At 41.6% G+C, this 17,731-nt stretch overlaps 1 protein-coding gene and 1 long non-coding RNA gene across 3 annotated transcripts in view; one reads left to right on the top strand and one right to left on the bottom strand.

Annotated features, from left to right (window-relative positions):
• SYNRG (synergin gamma) overlaps positions 1-14,502 on the top strand; it is an 84,633-nt gene extending 70,131 nt beyond the window's left edge. For both annotated transcript variants that reach the window (XM_038548057.1, XM_038548056.1), the window contains 3 exons: positions 12,282-12,392; positions 12,756-12,791; positions 13,836-14,502. In XM_038548057.1, the coding sequence (XP_038403985.1) occupies positions 12,282-12,392; positions 12,756-12,791; positions 13,836-13,967 (279 nt within the window). In that variant the 3' untranslated portion in view covers positions 13,968-14,502. The remainder of the gene's footprint in view (positions 1-12,281; positions 12,393-12,755; positions 12,792-13,835) is intronic.
• On the bottom strand, positions 10,429-13,963 carry LOC119873315. Its single transcript, XR_005364643.1, has 3 exons — positions 13,702-13,963; positions 12,261-12,527; positions 10,429-10,911 (listed from the first exon to the last, which is right to left on the bottom strand). It is a non-coding gene; the product is annotated as an uncharacterized LOC119873315 (long non-coding RNA).
• Positions 14,503-17,731: the final 3,229 nt, after the last annotated feature.

Raw genomic sequence — 17,731 nt, 5'->3', positions numbered from 1 at the left:
TTAAGTCACATACATATACACACATTTTGCAGAGCATCAGTGTGAGCTCCTCTGTTTGCTCTTCCAGTTCCTTCTGGTCCCATGTGTGTCCTTTTAGTATATGTGCTGCCAAAGCGAGCACCATGTGTGTCCTCATTCATTCATTCATTCATTCATTTGTGTGTGTGTCCTTTTATTTTTATTTTATTTTATTTTATTTATTTTATTTTATTTATTTTATTTTTGTGTGTGTGTTCTTTTAAAAAGCTGTGCAACATCTCGCTGCTGTCCTGTGGTTCATTTAGTCTTTTTACTTTTCTAGGTGCTTGAATTATTTCCATTTCTTCCTGTTATGAGTAGTTCTACTCTGAATATCATTAAACAAATGACTGTTTGTCCTCTCAGGGCTATAGTTCATCCAAGTGGAATAAAAAGTCAAAACGTGTGTTTGCACATGTACGTGCATGTGTTCATATATAGCTATTGTTACTTTTAGTATATGGCTTTCCAGAGAGCCTGGGCCAGTTGGCAGTGCTTCCAACAATATGTAAGTGTACTTTTTTTACACTGTGTTCTAGCTTTCTTTGTCCGCTTCTTCATTTTGCAAGTGTGTAGGGAGTCCCTTAAAGTGTTCAAGAATCACGTACTCTATGGACTGAGCCAGCCAGGCTCCCTGCTCAAGGTGTTTTTATATTTCATTCATTTTGTAGAGGCTATGCAGTATTCCAAATGATAATTTACTCTATTTCCTTTATGTGTAAATTGATTATCTGTTTTGACCATTTGACCATCTATTCAATGAAATATGGTTATTGACCTTACATATTTCATATTTGTAATAGATTTATATATATACACAAACAAACATAGACTGGTAAGCTTATATCTGTTCTTTTCTTCATCTTCTTTTCCCTTCGTTTTCCATTTCATTGAGCAAAACTATTTTATATATTCATACCTATTCAGTTTGTCTCTGATAATATCCTTTATTTCACAATAGTCAGAAATCTATCTTCCTTCCACAGCTGGAATAAATATGCCATTCCATTTTCTTTCTTTCTTTTTTCCCTCGCATATAACTGTGTGACCCATCTGAGTGGGACCACAGCCAGGTTGTAGGAAGCAGTTCTTACTGCGCAGTGCTGGTAGCCAGACAGATGCCGCCTCTCCCAACAACATGCCTTAAACAGCACATCTTCCCACCATTGTTATGTTGCTTCTGGTTTGTAATATTAAGTTCTTAAAGAGTTTAAATCATTTCCAAAAATCTCTATTTTGTTCCCTTGGACTATTTTTCAATTTATAACCTAAAATCATATGGTTTGGGTAATTATTTTTAAAAAACACAGTTCTGGCCAGTACAATAAGAAATGAAGTATAAATATTTGAAAAGAAGAGATAAAATTATACTTATTTGGTGATATGAAATACATAAATCTGAATTCAAGAGGTTAAATTTATTGAGTTCGGCAAAAATTCATAGCGTTCTTACATATTAACAGTAGCTAGAAAGTATAATAAAAATGAGAACCTCATTTTTTTAATGTTATTAAATCAGTCAGGTCCTTATCACTTCTGACCTCATAGCTAGAGTTGCTGGTTCGTTTCGTTATCCCCTATCAATCTGCTCTGCATGCCCTACCAGCCTGTTCTTTCTGAAATGTAAGTCTGGTCATGTTATTTGAATCACATTTAAAATCCTGCAGTGGGCTCTCTAGAGTCTTCAGGATCAAGTTTCAACTCCTTAGCTCAGTACATAAGGCCTTTTCCATCCATTGGGCTGCCTGCCTTTGCCTCTCTTTCTCTGTTAGGCTGCTTTTTCCTCTGGACTCTGCATCACTTCCCCCAGAAGACATTCCAGTAAGCCCTTCAGTGTGAATTCAGTGCCCTTCCTGTGTGTGTCCACGGCACATCAGCACATTTCTCTGTCTTAGCACTTACCACACTTGTTGACAATCGTGTGTTTACTTGTTTCCTGCCCACTAGGTTGTCTGCTCCTTAACAGCCAGACTGTGTCCTAACACAGTGTTTGATGGGACTTTGTACTTTTTGTGTTATATACCTTGAACCTTCCAGTTTTTTTCAAAATAGATATGCATTTTTTTATACCTCATAATGTTAATAACTGGCTTAAATGTTTTAAATGATAAGAAAAATGAAACAGAGTTAAAAGAAGGGAGATAAGATAAAGCCAGGAATGAAGTTAAATATACAAAAGTATGTGCTTTTGAAGTGCTTCCTTTTGCTAGTGTTGAGCTGTACAGTTAGTTGACTTTACTCTTTCTAGGAATTGATATAAACAAGACATGATGAATTCCTCAATTCACTGTGTTCATAACATAAAATAAACCCACTACTCAGGAGATGCATAATTTTATTCCTGATACTGATACCGGAAGGAATTTCTTTTATGGGCTTTATAAAGAGGAAACTAATGTAACCTACGTTATCTTCAACATTCTTTCAGCAAATAAAACAATAGGTTTCACTGAGCAAAATATTTCATTTTTTACTTAATAATAAACCCAGTTTTTGTTTGGCTTGCTTATTGGAATCCTAATGGTATTGATGTGGTAAAATGGGGACTATATTTATTAAGAAGTATAAAATGGTATCACCCTAAAAAGGGTATTTAGCAATATACTTTTCCCCGTCTGTGAACTCCTTAAGGACAAGGACCAAGACCACATTTTATTCATTTTTTTGTTCTCTATTTTCTGTACATTTTTCCCCTGTTTGTATCCCAGGACTAGAGGGCAGCTTAAGAACCTCCCCCTTTCCGTTTAGATTGTAAAATTTTTTGTTTTGGTGGCAGTTTCTCATGTAATTAATGCTTTGAAAACTAGATTTCTATACAAATCTTCAAATCAGGGGCACCTCGGTGGCCCAGTCATTTGAGGGTCGACTCGGTTTCAGCTCTGGTCATGATCTCTGGATCATGAGATCAAGCCCTGTGTTGGGCTCTGTGCTGGGCATGGAGCCTGCTTAAGATTCTCTCTCTCCATTCCCCCCTCTAGCTTGCAGGTATGCTCTCTAAATAAATAATTAAAATCTTTAAAGAAAAACAACCTTCAAATCACCTACCCATCTCTTCTCTTCTGGTGCTGGTAGAAAAAGATGGCTGCAATAGCAAAGCATCTTTCTTTGTCATGAGCTCTTTGAAGGAAAGTTATCATGAAAGACCAGGTGTATTAACCAAGCTCCTATGTGTTAATCCTTTTCAATTTGGGGCAAAGGATAATTGAGGAGAATCCTGGCTTGGATAGCTATCAAGTATTTACTTTTTTTTTTTTTAATTTTTAAAAATTTATGTATGATAGTCACAGAGAGAGAGAGAGAGGTAGAGACACAGGCAGAGGGAGAAGCAGGCTCCATGCACCGGGAGCCCAATGTGGGACTCGATCCCGGGTCTCCAGGATCGTGCCCTGGGCCAAAGGCAGGCGCCAAACCTCTGCACCACCCAGGGATCCCAAGTATTTACTTCTTAAGGTAGCTACTGTCACTGGGTGAGGTTGAAGCCATTTTCATCCTTGTATATCATCTCAGACTTCCAAGCTCCCCCAGTTGCTCATGAGACAGGCTTGCCTTCTAGACTGCCCCTCCTTCCTCTAGAAAAATACAAAAATCTGTTATACCATTCAGTAAATTGTGTTACTTAAACCATTGAACAAGCTTTGACAAATTCACACCCCAAATAACCAATGCCCATATAAAGATACAGGATATCCCATCATTCGAGAAGGTTTCCTTATGCTAATTCTTTGTCATCATCCCACTCAGAGGTTATAATCCCTATTCTGATTTTTTTTTTTTATACCCAGGATTAATTTTGTTCAGACCTTTTTAAAGAAGCAATAGCAGGTGCCTCTCTGGTTCAGTTGGTAGAGCATGCAACTCTTTTTGTTTGTTTTTGTTTTAAGATTTATTTATTTATTTTAGAGAGCACACACATGTGCAAGTTGAGGGAGGGAGGGGCAGAGGGACAGAATCTTCAAGCAGGGATCCCTGGGTGGCGCAGCGGTTTGGCGCCTGCCTTTGGCCCAGGGCATGATCCTGGAGACCCGGGATCGAATCCCACGTCAGGCTCCCGGTACATGGAGCCTGCTTCTCCCTCTGCCTGTGTCTCTGCCTCTCTCTCTCTCTGTGTAACTATCATAAATAAATAAAAATAAAAATATAAAAATATAAACTGCTGAGTCACCCGGGCTGCCCTAGAATTTGCTTTTGTGGGGCCCCTGGGTGGCTCAGCAGTTGAGTGTCTGTGTCTCTCATGAATAAATAAATAAAATATTTTTAAAAAATTTGCTTTTGTGATATCAAAGAAAGCCTGTTGGGTCTGGTTACCCCCCTAACCTGGAAGTGTTGCCCTGTTCACATATGGTGATTCTAAGCCCTTCAGTGTGGCAGCAAGTGAGATGAAATGGAAGAGTTGCCAGACATTCATACCTTCTCCTTCAAGCTCCAGTGAAGAACTTTCACATCTAGTATCTGTGTCTAATGAGTGATGTTACCTGACAATTTTTTTTAGACACGGGATAAACAGTATAGAAATCAATTAGTCTGCAACTAGACAATGCAGAAATGCATGCAGATTGTACGTGAGCACTGCTGAGTACCCATTCCTGTGATTATCCATGCATTTCCAGCTGTAAGTGCCTTTTTCACCAAGTAAGCTGTAGACAGAAAAATAATCCTCCTCTGCTTGGTTATTATTCCTGATTATACCATGTCATTTCCTTTTGATAACTTGTAGGTCTTTGGTCTATAAAACTTAACTTGAATTGCCCACTGCATGAAGAGTAGTACATATTCTCCAAGGGAAGTATAAGATAGGACTTGTCACAGAGAAACTTTTACTCTAAAAAAAAAAAAAAAAAAAAAAATGTGAATGTTAATAACCCAAACCAACATCTATGTAGTTCCGTTAGAACAGAACTCTGCAAACTCCAGGGACTCTGGATGGGAGGCTCAGTGCAAAGAAATCATTACAGGACCGAGGTTGTATAGGAGACTTTTGACTCTATACCATTGCTTCATTTTAGGTAGAATTGAAAGTTCCTTAATGAACCAAATAGCCATAGTCAGGCTCTTTGATTCCAATTATAGAGTAGTTTATTTTACACCTAGCATTGTGTAAAATAAAACCTGTCAAGCATTGTGCTGTATGCTTTACATTTATTCTCATTTAACCCTGGTAACAGTCCTCAAGGTCAGTAAAATAATCCTATTTTTACAGCTGAAGAAATTAAGGCTCAGAGATGAACCTTGCCTGAAACTGACAAATCAGGGATTTAAATGCACATCATAGTTTTGTCTTGTTTTGTTTTTAAGATTTGTTTATGGGGGCCTGCGTGGGGCAGTGGATTAAGCATCTGACTCTTGGTTTCTACTCAGGTCATGATCTCAGGGTTGTGAGTGCAGAGAGTCTGCTCGATATTCTTTCTCCCTCCTCCACTGTGTGCATGTGCTTTCACTCTCTCATAAATAAAATCTTTTCAAAAATTAGAAAAATTTATTTTATACAGCAAGTATGAGAGCATGAGTGTGGGAGGGGGACAAAAGGAGAGGGAGGAGTCGGAAGCAGACTCTGCCTTGAGTGTGGAACCCCACAGGGGGCTCAATCTCCCAGCCTTGAGATCATGAGTTTGAAAAGTCCACTGTGTGGTCCCAGCTTCCAGGATGCTAAAATAAAGACTTGTTTCTTCCATGAAGATATCACGAAACTATTCCCATCAAAAAGCAGCTGCATTGCCTTTCTTCAGTGAAAAAGTCCTGGAATGTTAGTGCTGTATCTCACACAGCAGTGGTGCGTGGGGTAAGGAAAGCAAAGTACACAACCCTGAACTCCAGCTGTGGCTCCCTGATGCTTAGTGAAGCTGAAGTTCTACTGCAGTTTCAGCCTGCCCTTCATGCATGGGCTACAGCCCCCTCTTGTGGTAGAAGCATATGCTCCTCTGGGCACAAACTGAAGGAACTGGTTATTTCTCAAGAGGTAAAAATCATCTATTTTAATGATATGAGTGAATTGTTACCTAAGAGTTGAAGCTCAATGAATGTTTGGAACAAAGACAGACTCAGCCCTGGAAAACAAAGAAGATCCGTTCCTGCTGTATAAAATCTACAAAAAGAGATATAGGACTGTTAGTCTCAACCTCTAGGCGGTTGAAAATCACACGGGCTTGGATTCTACTGTTTATCCTAAGAATAGTACAAATTCTTTTGTACTTCCTTTCAATGGGAAATAAGCAGTGAATTTCAGACTACTTACTTCCTATTGCTGTGGTATATCAGATCAGTTTATTTTTAATAACGATAGCATTTTTGTGCAAGTACGCACATTGTTTTAGAGAAGATTTTTTATTTATTCATGAAAGACATGGAGAGGCAGAGAGAGAAGCAGGCTCCCTGTGGGGAGCCCAGTGTAGGACTTGACCCCAGGATCACAACCTGAGCCAAAGGCAGACACTCAACCACTGAGCCACCCAGGTGCCCTGAGAATCTTCATTATGTTTCTGCATGGCTAGCCTCAGTTGACAAGATGATAGGGTAGATAGATGGAATGAGCCACCCCCACCTCCACAAAGATGACCATACCCTAATCCCTGGAACCTGTGAATTTGTTACCTTATGTGATAGGAGGGACTTTACAGAGGTTAAGTGAAGGATCTTTAAATGGGAAATTTGCCCTGGATTATCAGGCATAAGAGTGAGTGTGAGAAAAAGCCATATAACAATGAGACCAAAGAGAAAGATTGGCAGATTCTCTGCTATTGGCTTTGAAGATAAAAGCTGGGATGAGGGCAGCCCTGGTGGCTCAGCGGTTTAGCGCTACCTTAAGCCCAGGGCGTTCCTGGAGACCCAGGATCGAGTCCCACGTCGGGCTCCCTGCATGGAGCCTGCTTCTCCTGTGTCTGTGTCTCTGCCTCTCTTTCTCTCTGTCTCTCTCTATCTCTCATGAATAAATAAAAGCTTAAAAAAAAAAAAACTAGGATGATTCAAGGAATATACAGGTGATCTCTAGAAAGTAGACAAGGTAAAGGAACAGATTCTCCCCTAAAATTTCCAGAAAGACTGCTGTGTTGTCAGTGTGGACTTTAGAATTCTGACCTCAAGAGCTGTAGGAGAATAAATTTATGTTGTTTTAAACAACTAAATTGTTGCTATTTTGTTATGGCAGCAATAGGAAAAATTAGATGAAACATTGCAACCAAGAATCAAGATGGTTACATCGTGGGATGCCTGGGTGGCTCAGTGGTTTAGCTCCTGCCTTCAGCCCAGGGTGTGATCCTGGAGTCCCGGGATCATGTCCACATCAGGCTCCCTGCATGGAGCCTGCTTCTCCCTCTACCTGTGTCTCTGCCTCTGTGTGTGTGTGGAAAGAAAGAAAAAGAAAGAAAGAGAGAGAGAGAGAGAGGGAGGGAGGGAAGGAGGAAGGAGAGAGAAGAGAGAGAAAGAAAAGAAAGGAAGAAGAAAGAAGGAAGGAAGGAAAGGGAGGAAGGAAGGAAGAAAGAAAAAGAAAGAAAAGACAAGAAAGAAAGAAGAAAAGAAAGAGAAAAAGAAAGAAAGAAAGAAAGATGGTTACATTGTAACTCAAACCCAAGGTCTAGAATTGCTTGTGGAACTTTGTCTAGATCATTTTTTGTATTAGTCTAGGCTAACTAGCTGGGTTTATGCTGTGCAAATAACTCCCCCCAGCGTCTTACTGATGATGTAAAACAACAGAGCTGCAGGTTCATCTCAAGTTGGAGGATCCCTGGGAACAGGTCCTCATCACTCAGGGATCTAGGTTGGCAAAGCCTCCACCACTTGGAGAATGGCTGATCACCATGGAAGGGTCAAGGGAACGTGTCTAACGGCACATGGAGCTTGAGGCTTCCTCCCAGAAGTAACACATGTGACTCATGATCACAGTCTGTTGATGGTGCATGTTACATGACTGTGCATAATTTAAGGGAATAGGAAATGCCCATCTTACCATTTGTCCGGAAGAATTATAATGAGGATGTTTGTAAAGAACACTGATTACTACCAAAGTTTTCTTCCTTAGTACTGATTTTCTTGGATACCATTTGAGCTATTTATTGTTAGCTATAAGACTCAGGATAATATGTCCCAGTCTGACTTTGGGACTCACTGTATGTAGGTCATTTGTACCTATAACTACTTTTTAAAATCTTTACTAAATGCATGAAACATTGGCCAATTAATGTAGATGATGTTCCATTTAAAATGGCCTGTAGAGGGCATAACTTCTTACAGAATTAGGGCCATGGACTATTACACTGTTGCCATGTACTACAACACCCCTGCTCATAGTTGTCTATTTATAAAGGTTAATTTTATCATGTGAAAGATGAATTTGACCACAAGATAATTTATGAAAAGCTTTACGATTTTCACAGGAGATTACAATATGACCTTTTCATTTGCTTTCCTTAGGCCTTTGATAAAGGTCTTTGATATTAAAGAGCTTTTCTTAATTGGATTGATTTCAAAGTTGGGTTTTCCCAGATTCTAATTATTCCTCAAAATAGTCCTTGTTCAGTAACATAATAAATATCTATAACATAGATGTTAGTAGTGCTACTATTTTTTAACTTCTTTGAAAAGCTTGTTAGATTTTGTCAAAGTAAATAATTTTAATCATTTAGATCAATTCAGCAAACTTTTTAAAGACTATTTATTCATGAGAGACACAGAGTAGAGGCAGAGAGAGAAGCAGGCTCCTCACAGGGAGCCCGATGTGGGACTCGATCCCAGGGCCTCCAGGATCACACCCTGAGCCAGAGGCAGAAGCTCAACTGCTGAGCCACCCAGGCGTCCCATTTTCAGCAGACTTTTTATATATCTCTCAGGGTCCCAGCAGCAACTGAGGAAGGTATATAGGACAAATGAAATTGTTAACCATTTTATAGATGACAGACTTGGGCAGCAAACAAATTGTAGTACAACCTGCTTCTAGATTTGACCAGAGTTGGCCATGGTTGCACTAGAAAAGAAAAATTATTGTCTGGCTTGGTTAAAGCTGTGTAGGTTCACTTCATGGTCAGAGTCCTCATGCACATTTGAAACATCTGCCTCCCCTTTTCTTTGTTTGAGAACTGATGCTTAGTGTGATCTGAATGGATCACACTTCCCTCAGTGTGATCTGAATGGATTCAGCTCAGATTAGTTTAAGAAAGGTTTGTGGAACTAATACACAATTTATGATTTCAGATTAGAAAGGGGTGAAGAAGGGTGCCTGGGTGGCCCAGTTGGTTGGGTGTCTGCCTTTGGCTCAGGTCATGATCCTGGGGTCCTGGGATCGACTACTACATTTGGCTCCCTGCTCACCAAAAAGTCTGCTTCTCCCTCTCCCTCTGCCCTTCCTCTTTCATGCACACACACATTCTCTCTCAATTAAATCTTTTTTTTTTAAGTTTTATTTATTAATCATGAGAGACAGAGAGAGAGAGGCAGAGACATAGGCAGAGGGAGAAGCAGGCTCCATGCAGGGAGCCAAATGTGGAACTCCATCCTGGGTCTCCAGGATCATGCCCTGGGCTAAAGGCGGCACTAAACCGCTGAGCCACCCGGGCTGCCCGTATATCTTATTATTTATAAATTATATCAACAAAAATTTATAATAAGCTCATGTACATATGTGTTTGTATGTGTATAAATACTTGTACATATGTTTGCATTTTTTTCCTTTGGCAAATCCATTCTTAATGGTGGAGTGGGGGGTGATTTTGCCCCCAAATTGGCCAAAGATTCTGTTTAACTTCCTCCAATGCAGAGGGCAGGCCCCACAACATAGAATTACCCAACTTAAAATGCCAGTGGTGCCAAATTTGAGAAATCTCTGCTCTAGGGCACATAAAAGCAAAATTAATTGGTTTACGTATATCTAAAACTTCTTCGTATTAAGAATATAATTCTTCTGGGGTTCTTGGCTGGCTCAGTCAGTAGAGTGTGCCACTATTGATCTCAGGGTTGTAAGTTCAAGCCTCACATTGGATTTGGATGTAGAAATTACTTAAAAATAAAATCTTAAAAAAGAACACAACTCTTCTGAAATCTTTTTTATTTATTTCTGTATTTATTTATTTATGATAGTCACAGAGAGAGAGAGAGAGAGAGAGGCAGAGACACAGGCAGAGGGAGAAGCAGGCTCCATGCACCGGGAGCCCGATGTGGGATTCGATCCCGGGTCTCCAGGATCGTTCCCTGGGCCAAAGGCAGGCGCCAAACCGCTGCGCCACCCAGGGATCCCTTTTTTTTTTTTTTTTCTCATTTTGTTTTGGCTTTATACTTACAGATAGTGAAATGCACAGATCTTGAATATATAATTGAATCAGTTTTGACAAATCCCTTTAGCCTTGTAAGCCCACACCCCATCAATATGTGGAGTGTTTTCATCACTTCTTAAAGTTCCCTTTTTGCCATGGTCTGATTCCAGAAATAAGCACTGATCTATTTTCCATAGACTTTTATCACCACAGAGATGGTTGTTCTAGAACTTTATATAAAATTATATAGTATATATAGGTTCTTGTGTCTGGCTTCTTAGCATGTTTTAAAATTTTATCTGCATTGTTGTGTGTATCAATTTGATCCCTTTTATCAGTGAGTACTGTTCCATTGTATTGATATACTGTGAATTTTTATTTATAGACACATGCTATTTCCAGCTTGGCTAATGTGAATAGTTACTATGAACACTTTTTGTACAAAACTTTTGATAACATGTTTTCATTTCTCTTGGATAAATATCAAGGTGTAGAAATGCATATAAGATCATATAGTAGATACATATTTTAACTTTTAAGAAATGAAGAATTTTCAGGGTACCTGGTTGGCTCCATCAGTCAAGAGACTGACTCTTGATTTCAGCTCAGATCTTGGTCTCAGGGTTGTGAGTTCAAGCCCCACTGGGCAGCGTAGAGCTGACTTAAAAAAAGAAGAAAAAGAAGTAGTGAAGAGCTTTCCAGGGGCACCTGGCTGACTTAGTCAGTAGAGCATGTGACTCTTGATTTTGGGGTCATGAATTCGTGCTCCATGTTGGGTGTAAATATTACAATGAATGAATGAATGAATGAATGGATTTTTTTATTAAAAAAAAAAAGAAATTAACAGCTTTCCAAAGTTGGGACCTGTCCTGTTAATCATTGGACTACACTCCATATTTCACAGATTTGTTGTTAGGAAGAAATTAGATAATACATGTGAAGAGCTTAGTGTGGTGCCTAGCAAGTAAGGGCTTGACTGATAAATAGCTGTATTGAGATTTATTCTCTCTAGTTGATAACTTCTGAATCTCACAGTCTTGAGCACTAGGCTATGTATCCATCTTCCTGCATATATAACATCAGAACTTGGCCATCCCACAGGTAGCTTCGACTCTACATATATCAAACTGAGCTCTCATCCCCAGCCCTAAACATGGGTCTCCTGTCCTATGCCTTATTATGGCGAATCCTGTTGGCTAGACAGGCCTCTCCCCTTCTTGCACATCTCACACATCACCCAAGCTTTTTCAGGCAACCGTTTCTCTCTGTCCCCCACTGTTGCTTCCCTAGAACTTTCTTCACTCTGTCTCCTGGATCACTTAGGTCGTAACTGAGGCCCATACCTGGAGATTGCCATCTGCAGCTCTTTGCCTACACTGCCATCAGAGGGAACTGTCCGAATACAGACTTGCTCCTGTCGTCCCGTTAGAACCCTCAGTGGCTTCCCAAGATAAGGTCTCTTCTATTCCTTCAAGGCCTTCATGCTACAATTCCATCTTCTACCTCCTTTCATAAGCTTGGCTCCCACCCCTTAGATTTCTTCCCATAGCCGATTTGCTTAGAGGCCTCTGCCTGTGCTGCTTGATCTTCAAAGAACAAATACCATACCCTCTCTTACCTCACCTTTCCCTTCCCCTTCACTTCGCATATCCCTATGGAAACCTCAGCCAAGCTGTTTCTGAGTGCCAGGAAACCTCCTCTGCCATCAGGCTCTTTTTCCCTTGGGTTGGAGTAAGTGCCTCTGACCCCATGTGCCCTAGGATGGCTTTTGTGGCACTGTGCTGCTTGATGCCCACCTGGCCCCCACCCTAGACTGTGCATTCTCCAGGACAGGGACCTTTTTTGCTCATGCGACCATCCCTAACACCTAGAACACAGTGGGGACTCAGTAAATGGGAAATTGAATAATTGTATTGATGGTATCAGAGTTTACTTAATTTCTGCTAGACCTATTGGAGATGAGTGATAGGGAAATGCAGACAGCAGCATTTGGAATTGCTGAGGCCTTACCCATTTGTCTTGTCCTCATAGCCCGATGAAAATTCACTGGATTTTTCCTCCTGTATGCTACGGCCTGGGATTAAAAATGCTCAGGAACTGGCCTGTGGGGTGTGCCTTTTAAACGTGGACTCCAGAAGCCGGGTAAGTGATACGCCTTCCCTTCCCCCTGCAGATGGCAAGGTGCTTTCCTCACATGACCTCTGGGAACAACCGTTTCTAGCCCACTTCACTGGAAGGTCTGCGACCACAGCGGGGATTTTTATGAAGCCCTGGAATCTGACCACAAAAGCACTTAGATTCTTATGAAAGGGCAGTGGGGGGAGTCATTGGGTGAATGGGGGCAGTTCTTCCCTTCCCGACAGAATGCTGTGTGCGCTGTGCCCACAGCGCCCTGTGCACACTGGGGTGGTAAAGAGAGGAGGTCAAACCTCTAAGGCTTTGTTTGGAGGCATGAGGCCCTGTTGTGGGAATTTTGTTGACCTTATGGTTTCAACGTTATTTCAGAAAGAAGAGAAGCCTGCAGAAGAACATCCTAAAAAAGTATGAACCAGTTACACATTATCTTAGCATCTCCATCTCAGTTTTGAGTGTGGAAAGCAAATCCACTGCCATCCTGAAGTGTTCTGATCGTGAATCCTTTACTGAGTCATGTCTGTTCCCATAATGTTTGATTTAACCAACTAGTGCGTCTGTGTGGGTCTGCTTGTGTCTTGTTTGCACGCTTGTAGCTCATAATTGGCTTCTGGTGTTGCAGGCATTTTTCTCTGTGATGAACAAGGTAACATATTGAGCAACTTCTGGAAGACTGGAAGTTGTGACAGAGAATGATATCAAAGAGCATCACAATTCGGCAGTTATCAGACAAAAACAAATATTAGAGTTTTGTTTGTTTACTTGTAGTGCTTTAGAACATCCCCCAAGGACTTGAGGTTAGGACCGGCTGTGTGGGACATACCTATAAGCATGAGTCGTCTGGAAATCATTCTTCTGTGCCTAATAGCTTTATTTTTATAAACCCTGTACCTATTTGGATTTTTAAATTATGTTGATTCAGTTATTAGGTCCCAGTGGCATTAGTCCCCGAGAGTTTTTAATGTTTTGTTTTTTTCCATGAGAGGAATGTAAGCAGTCACAGCAATGTAAGGGATTGCACGTGTAGTTAAATGCCAGCCTTAGGGGAGGGCTTCCTCCGGCACAGTGAGGGTTAAAAATCATCCAGGGCCCTTGGCTATTTTAGTTCCCCGTGTGATGAACACCCCCCAGCCAACCTTCTCTCCCCCACCCAGCCCCACCCCCACCCAGCTTCTGTCAGCCCTTTTTTTTTTTTTTTTTCTGCCTTTTCTATGAAAGATTTGGCCTTCTTTTGCGAAACTGGGTTTAATGGTAAGGATTTTTTTTTATACCTTTAATTAGCATCAAAAGACCTTCTCCCTTGAATTCTTGTAGCTACCTGTTCAGCTTCTGTGTGTGCGCCAGTGTGGCCTCAGCCTCTGTGACCCGGAGAGTTGCACGTGCCGGTTGCTGACCAGCTCTGTGGTGCAGAAGCAGACTGATGTGTCCCACATATCTGCTTATTTCTGGCAGGCATTCAACTCTGAAACAGACAGCTTCAAGCTGGCCTATGGGGGACACCAGTATCACGCCAGCTGTGCCAACTTCTGGATCAACTGTGTTGAACCCAAACCTCCCGGCCTCATCCTGCCTGACCTGCTCTGAGAAGTTCCTCTATGAAGTACCCACTGGGTTGTGGTTTTTCCCATCACACCCCGTGAGCTGACAGGGACCAGTAGACAGAATGCAGGGACTGCCCTGTTTACCTCCGTGAAGCTTCACGAAGATTCCCCAAGCCCAGAGCAGGGAGAGAGCCACTGCTGAGTCCCCAGCCATCCCTACAGACGACCTTTGTCCCCGGGGTCCTGCTGCCAGTCTCGGGGGTTGGAGGTGAAGTTGCCTTGCCCAGAATGCATGCGGCACCAGAAGTTTGCTAACTTATCTCTTAGTTCTCTTAAGATGTTTGAAAATACGGATCTCGATTTTATCTGAGGAATGACTTGCTGCTGCAGTAGTGAAACTGTGAAGAGTCGATGCTGGAAGAAAAATAAAGTGCTGTTGTAGGACTGGAATCGGCAAGCATGCTGTGAGCCAGTGCTTACTTGTTTCTAGAACACTGTTGTCCTGTGAAGTAGAGGGCACTTACCCACATTTATTGTGTCGATGTCAGAAATGAATAAAAATAGGAAATTGTGATTAACTGGACATTCTTTTTATAGGGAAACTTCTACTCCTCTCCATGGGACAAGGGCAGGTAGGTGAGGATAGATTTACCAACTGGAGCTGCACAACTGAATCAATTCACCCTTGGTTCATTTCTAATACTATCCACTTCAGAAGGCTTTTTCCTCAAAACATGCCTGGGCCCTTTGCAGTGGATGGAGTGTTCATCTTGACAGAGGCCCAAACCCTTGTGTGTCAGGATGAACAGCCTTCCCCTTAGGAGCCTCCATGGAAAACTGGGAACATGGTACTTTTGTTCAGACAAGATTTGGAAAGGCAGCCGATTGAAACCGCTTGGCAGTGGCCTTTGTCCAGATCTCCAAGAATGATGGTGGAGGGGCCAGTGCTGCCCGAGTCCACGGTATCTGATGCAAGAGACCTGAAAGTTCAGGTTAGAAGCTGGAGTTTCCGGCCTCCTTAGGCACATAGTGAGATGGACATTTACAGTAGAGGTACGTGGCTTAGAAGCAGTGGCAGAAAACTGCTCTAAAATAGATGGAATTCTAGAAGGAAAAGGTTCATGCTCACTATCTGGTATAGGGAATTTTCTTTGCCACTTAAACTGAATGAATAAAACCAGGAGGAAAAACAAAAGCCAAGGTTAAGGACCATGAAGTCCTGGGAAGAATCAGGCAACCTGGGGCCTACATTTCTCTGAATTGTAAATCCTGTGCTTTATGAAGATTTTGAGTCTTGTGTTTCATGTGGTAGGACTTAGGCTCTCTGACCTAGAGTTTGTTTTTATTTATAAACTGAACAAATTAGTTTTGTCTATAAAATTGCTGCTTTACATAACTAATTATTTTCCCTTCTCAGGACAAAACTTGAAGGGATTCTATTCTGTTCCATCTTACACCTTTTAGCCTCCATCTTCTCCAAGAAAGGAATAGAATGTTTTCACTAAACAGCTCTTGATGAGGCTCTGCTTTACCTTGCTGTGCCCCGAGTGCAGAGAAGTGAGATGAATCTGCCTCTTTTGCTCCCGATTCATCTGCAGCCAACACCAATGTCTGCATGATTACCCTTTGTCGTCGTCGTCGTCGTCGTCGTCGTCCCCCCCCCCCCCCCCCCCCCCCCCCCCCCCCCCCCCCCGGCTCTGGGCTCACAGGGTGTTAGTAACAACACAAGCAGGGCCACTTGCTCAGGCTTCCCTGAGCCCTCTGTGCCGCTGCCGCCTGAGCAGCACCTGGTGCATCGTGGCACCAGGATTCCAGCAGGCTCCCCATCCATCTTGTAAATTCCCCAAGAGACCAAGGTAACAGGAGCTACCTTTGCTTGCAGTGAGGTCTCCTGGTTTGAATTTACAATGTGGAGGCAGTTTTTGGAAATGCCGTATGAACTATTGTTCTGTCGCACTGGCGTGGGTCAGTGACATTTTAAAAAGTATGCTCACCTGCTAACTATAGAATGGTTCCATTCCCAGATTCCAGAATGTAAGTCTAACTGCTGCTGGCCTTCCCAAGTACAAGTATGAGAGGCTTAGTCACTCCATGGGAGGTGCAGAATACAGCAGACGTCAACAGAAAGCCCTGGCTATGAAAAATATCCCCTCCTTTTAATATCTGTTGAGTAGTGGCAGTGTTCACTCACATACCACCAAGAGTGTGGGAATAATACTGCGTTTTCTTGATGTATGCAAGTTTATTCGAATAGCTTGATGTTGCATTCAGCTTCACCTCGGCTCTTATTAGCCAAGAGTCCGGTGTCCTTGGAAACAGTAACCAAGGTTACTTATTTCCTGTCAATTGTGCAGGCGGCTTCGACCTCACTGCCTGAGTGGTGATTAGTAAGCACTTTTCTCTTTCGGTATTGTATTTTGCTTTTAAACATTCGATGGCTGTGAGTAATTTTTGTCTGGACGCGCTTGAGGTAGAAGAGGCACAGAGTGTGCTACTCTCCATGCTTTATTTCCCCCTGTGGCTACGAGGTAGTACACTATATAGGTTGCATATTTTAAATTGACTGTTTTGTACACATGTACATGTTTTTTCTTTAAAGAAGCCTTCTATTTTTACTTAATGACACGTAATCTCAAGCTTTGGAAAGATTATAGGACCTTTACAGAAATCTGCAATGCTTACTCTGCCCTGGGGATCACTACAGAAATTCCCCTAACACTTTCTAGGTCACACACCTTCCTTTGTGACCAGCTAATAAACTCTGGCATTTAGATTAGAAAGGTGTTAGGCTTCTTAAGTACTAAGAATGCTTACTTATATCCCAGTAGTGGTGTCAGCCAAGATTTCTGCAGGAAGTTTTTTTTACCAAGAACATCTGTCATGAAGTTTCTCTTACTGTAGTACAGTGGTTATTTCTGGACTCTTATCCAAAGACTACAAGACTTGCAGTTTGCCTTTCATACTGGAGAAGCCGTAGCCTCCACCATCATGTATTGTTTTGTTCTTTTGATTGATTTTTGATCATCATGTGCTCCTGTAGCATTTATGGGTGCCTCTGAGTTCCCATAGAAACTATTAACTTCAAAAAAAAAAAAAAAACTATTAACTTCATTTTAATGTTCCTATTTAAATGGTGCATGTTTATAAAAGTAAATGGTATGAAACAAGGTAGAATTTGGATGGAGACCGTTGCCACAGACCAGGTAAGATCCAGAAAATATAATTTATATAAACATGTTGTAGCCACTGGCATTATATTTATGGCTTCTTGCCAAAATAGGCCAAAAATCTAGAAAATTATTCCATGAATAAGCAAGCTGCAACCTTCCTGGCAACTGAAGTAAAAAAAATAAAGCAGCATCGTGACAAAGCAAGGGCAACCTGATGACTCCCAGCAGTTTGTAAGGAGTGTGGAATAGGGAAGCGCTAACTTGAGTTGTCATATTTAGTAGGAGCAGTGAACCGGGAGACACTTTCAAATTTCAACAAAGGAAGCCATTGTTATTTGCTTATTATGTATTGAGGTTTGGTTTAGGGAATTTTGTGTGTGAAAGAGTCAAGCAAAGGCATGGCTTTTATTAAAACCAATTTCTTTAATGGAGCACTGCCTGCTTTTGGTGCATTCTGGTTACTAAGAGCCACCTGAAAACACTACCTTTGATCAGGGCATCCGTTCTCTGCTGGGTCCCACTGTCCCAGCATCGGGAAGGATATTAACAGCTGCCCATCTGCAAGGATGTGAAACGTTGACATCACTCAGCTGGGATGTCTATTTTAAGTAGCATTTATAGTTGTCCCAGGAACCAT

The sequence above is a fragment of the Canis lupus genome, chromosome 9 (genome assembly GCF_011100685.1).
Source record: "Canis lupus familiaris isolate Mischka breed German Shepherd chromosome 9, alternate assembly UU_Cfam_GSD_1.0, whole genome shotgun sequence".
NCBI classification, from domain to species: Eukaryota; Metazoa; Chordata; class Mammalia; order Carnivora; family Canidae; genus Canis; species Canis lupus.
The sequence above is the reverse complement of the archived record's forward strand: the minus strand, read 5'-3'. Positions and strand labels throughout refer to the sequence as shown.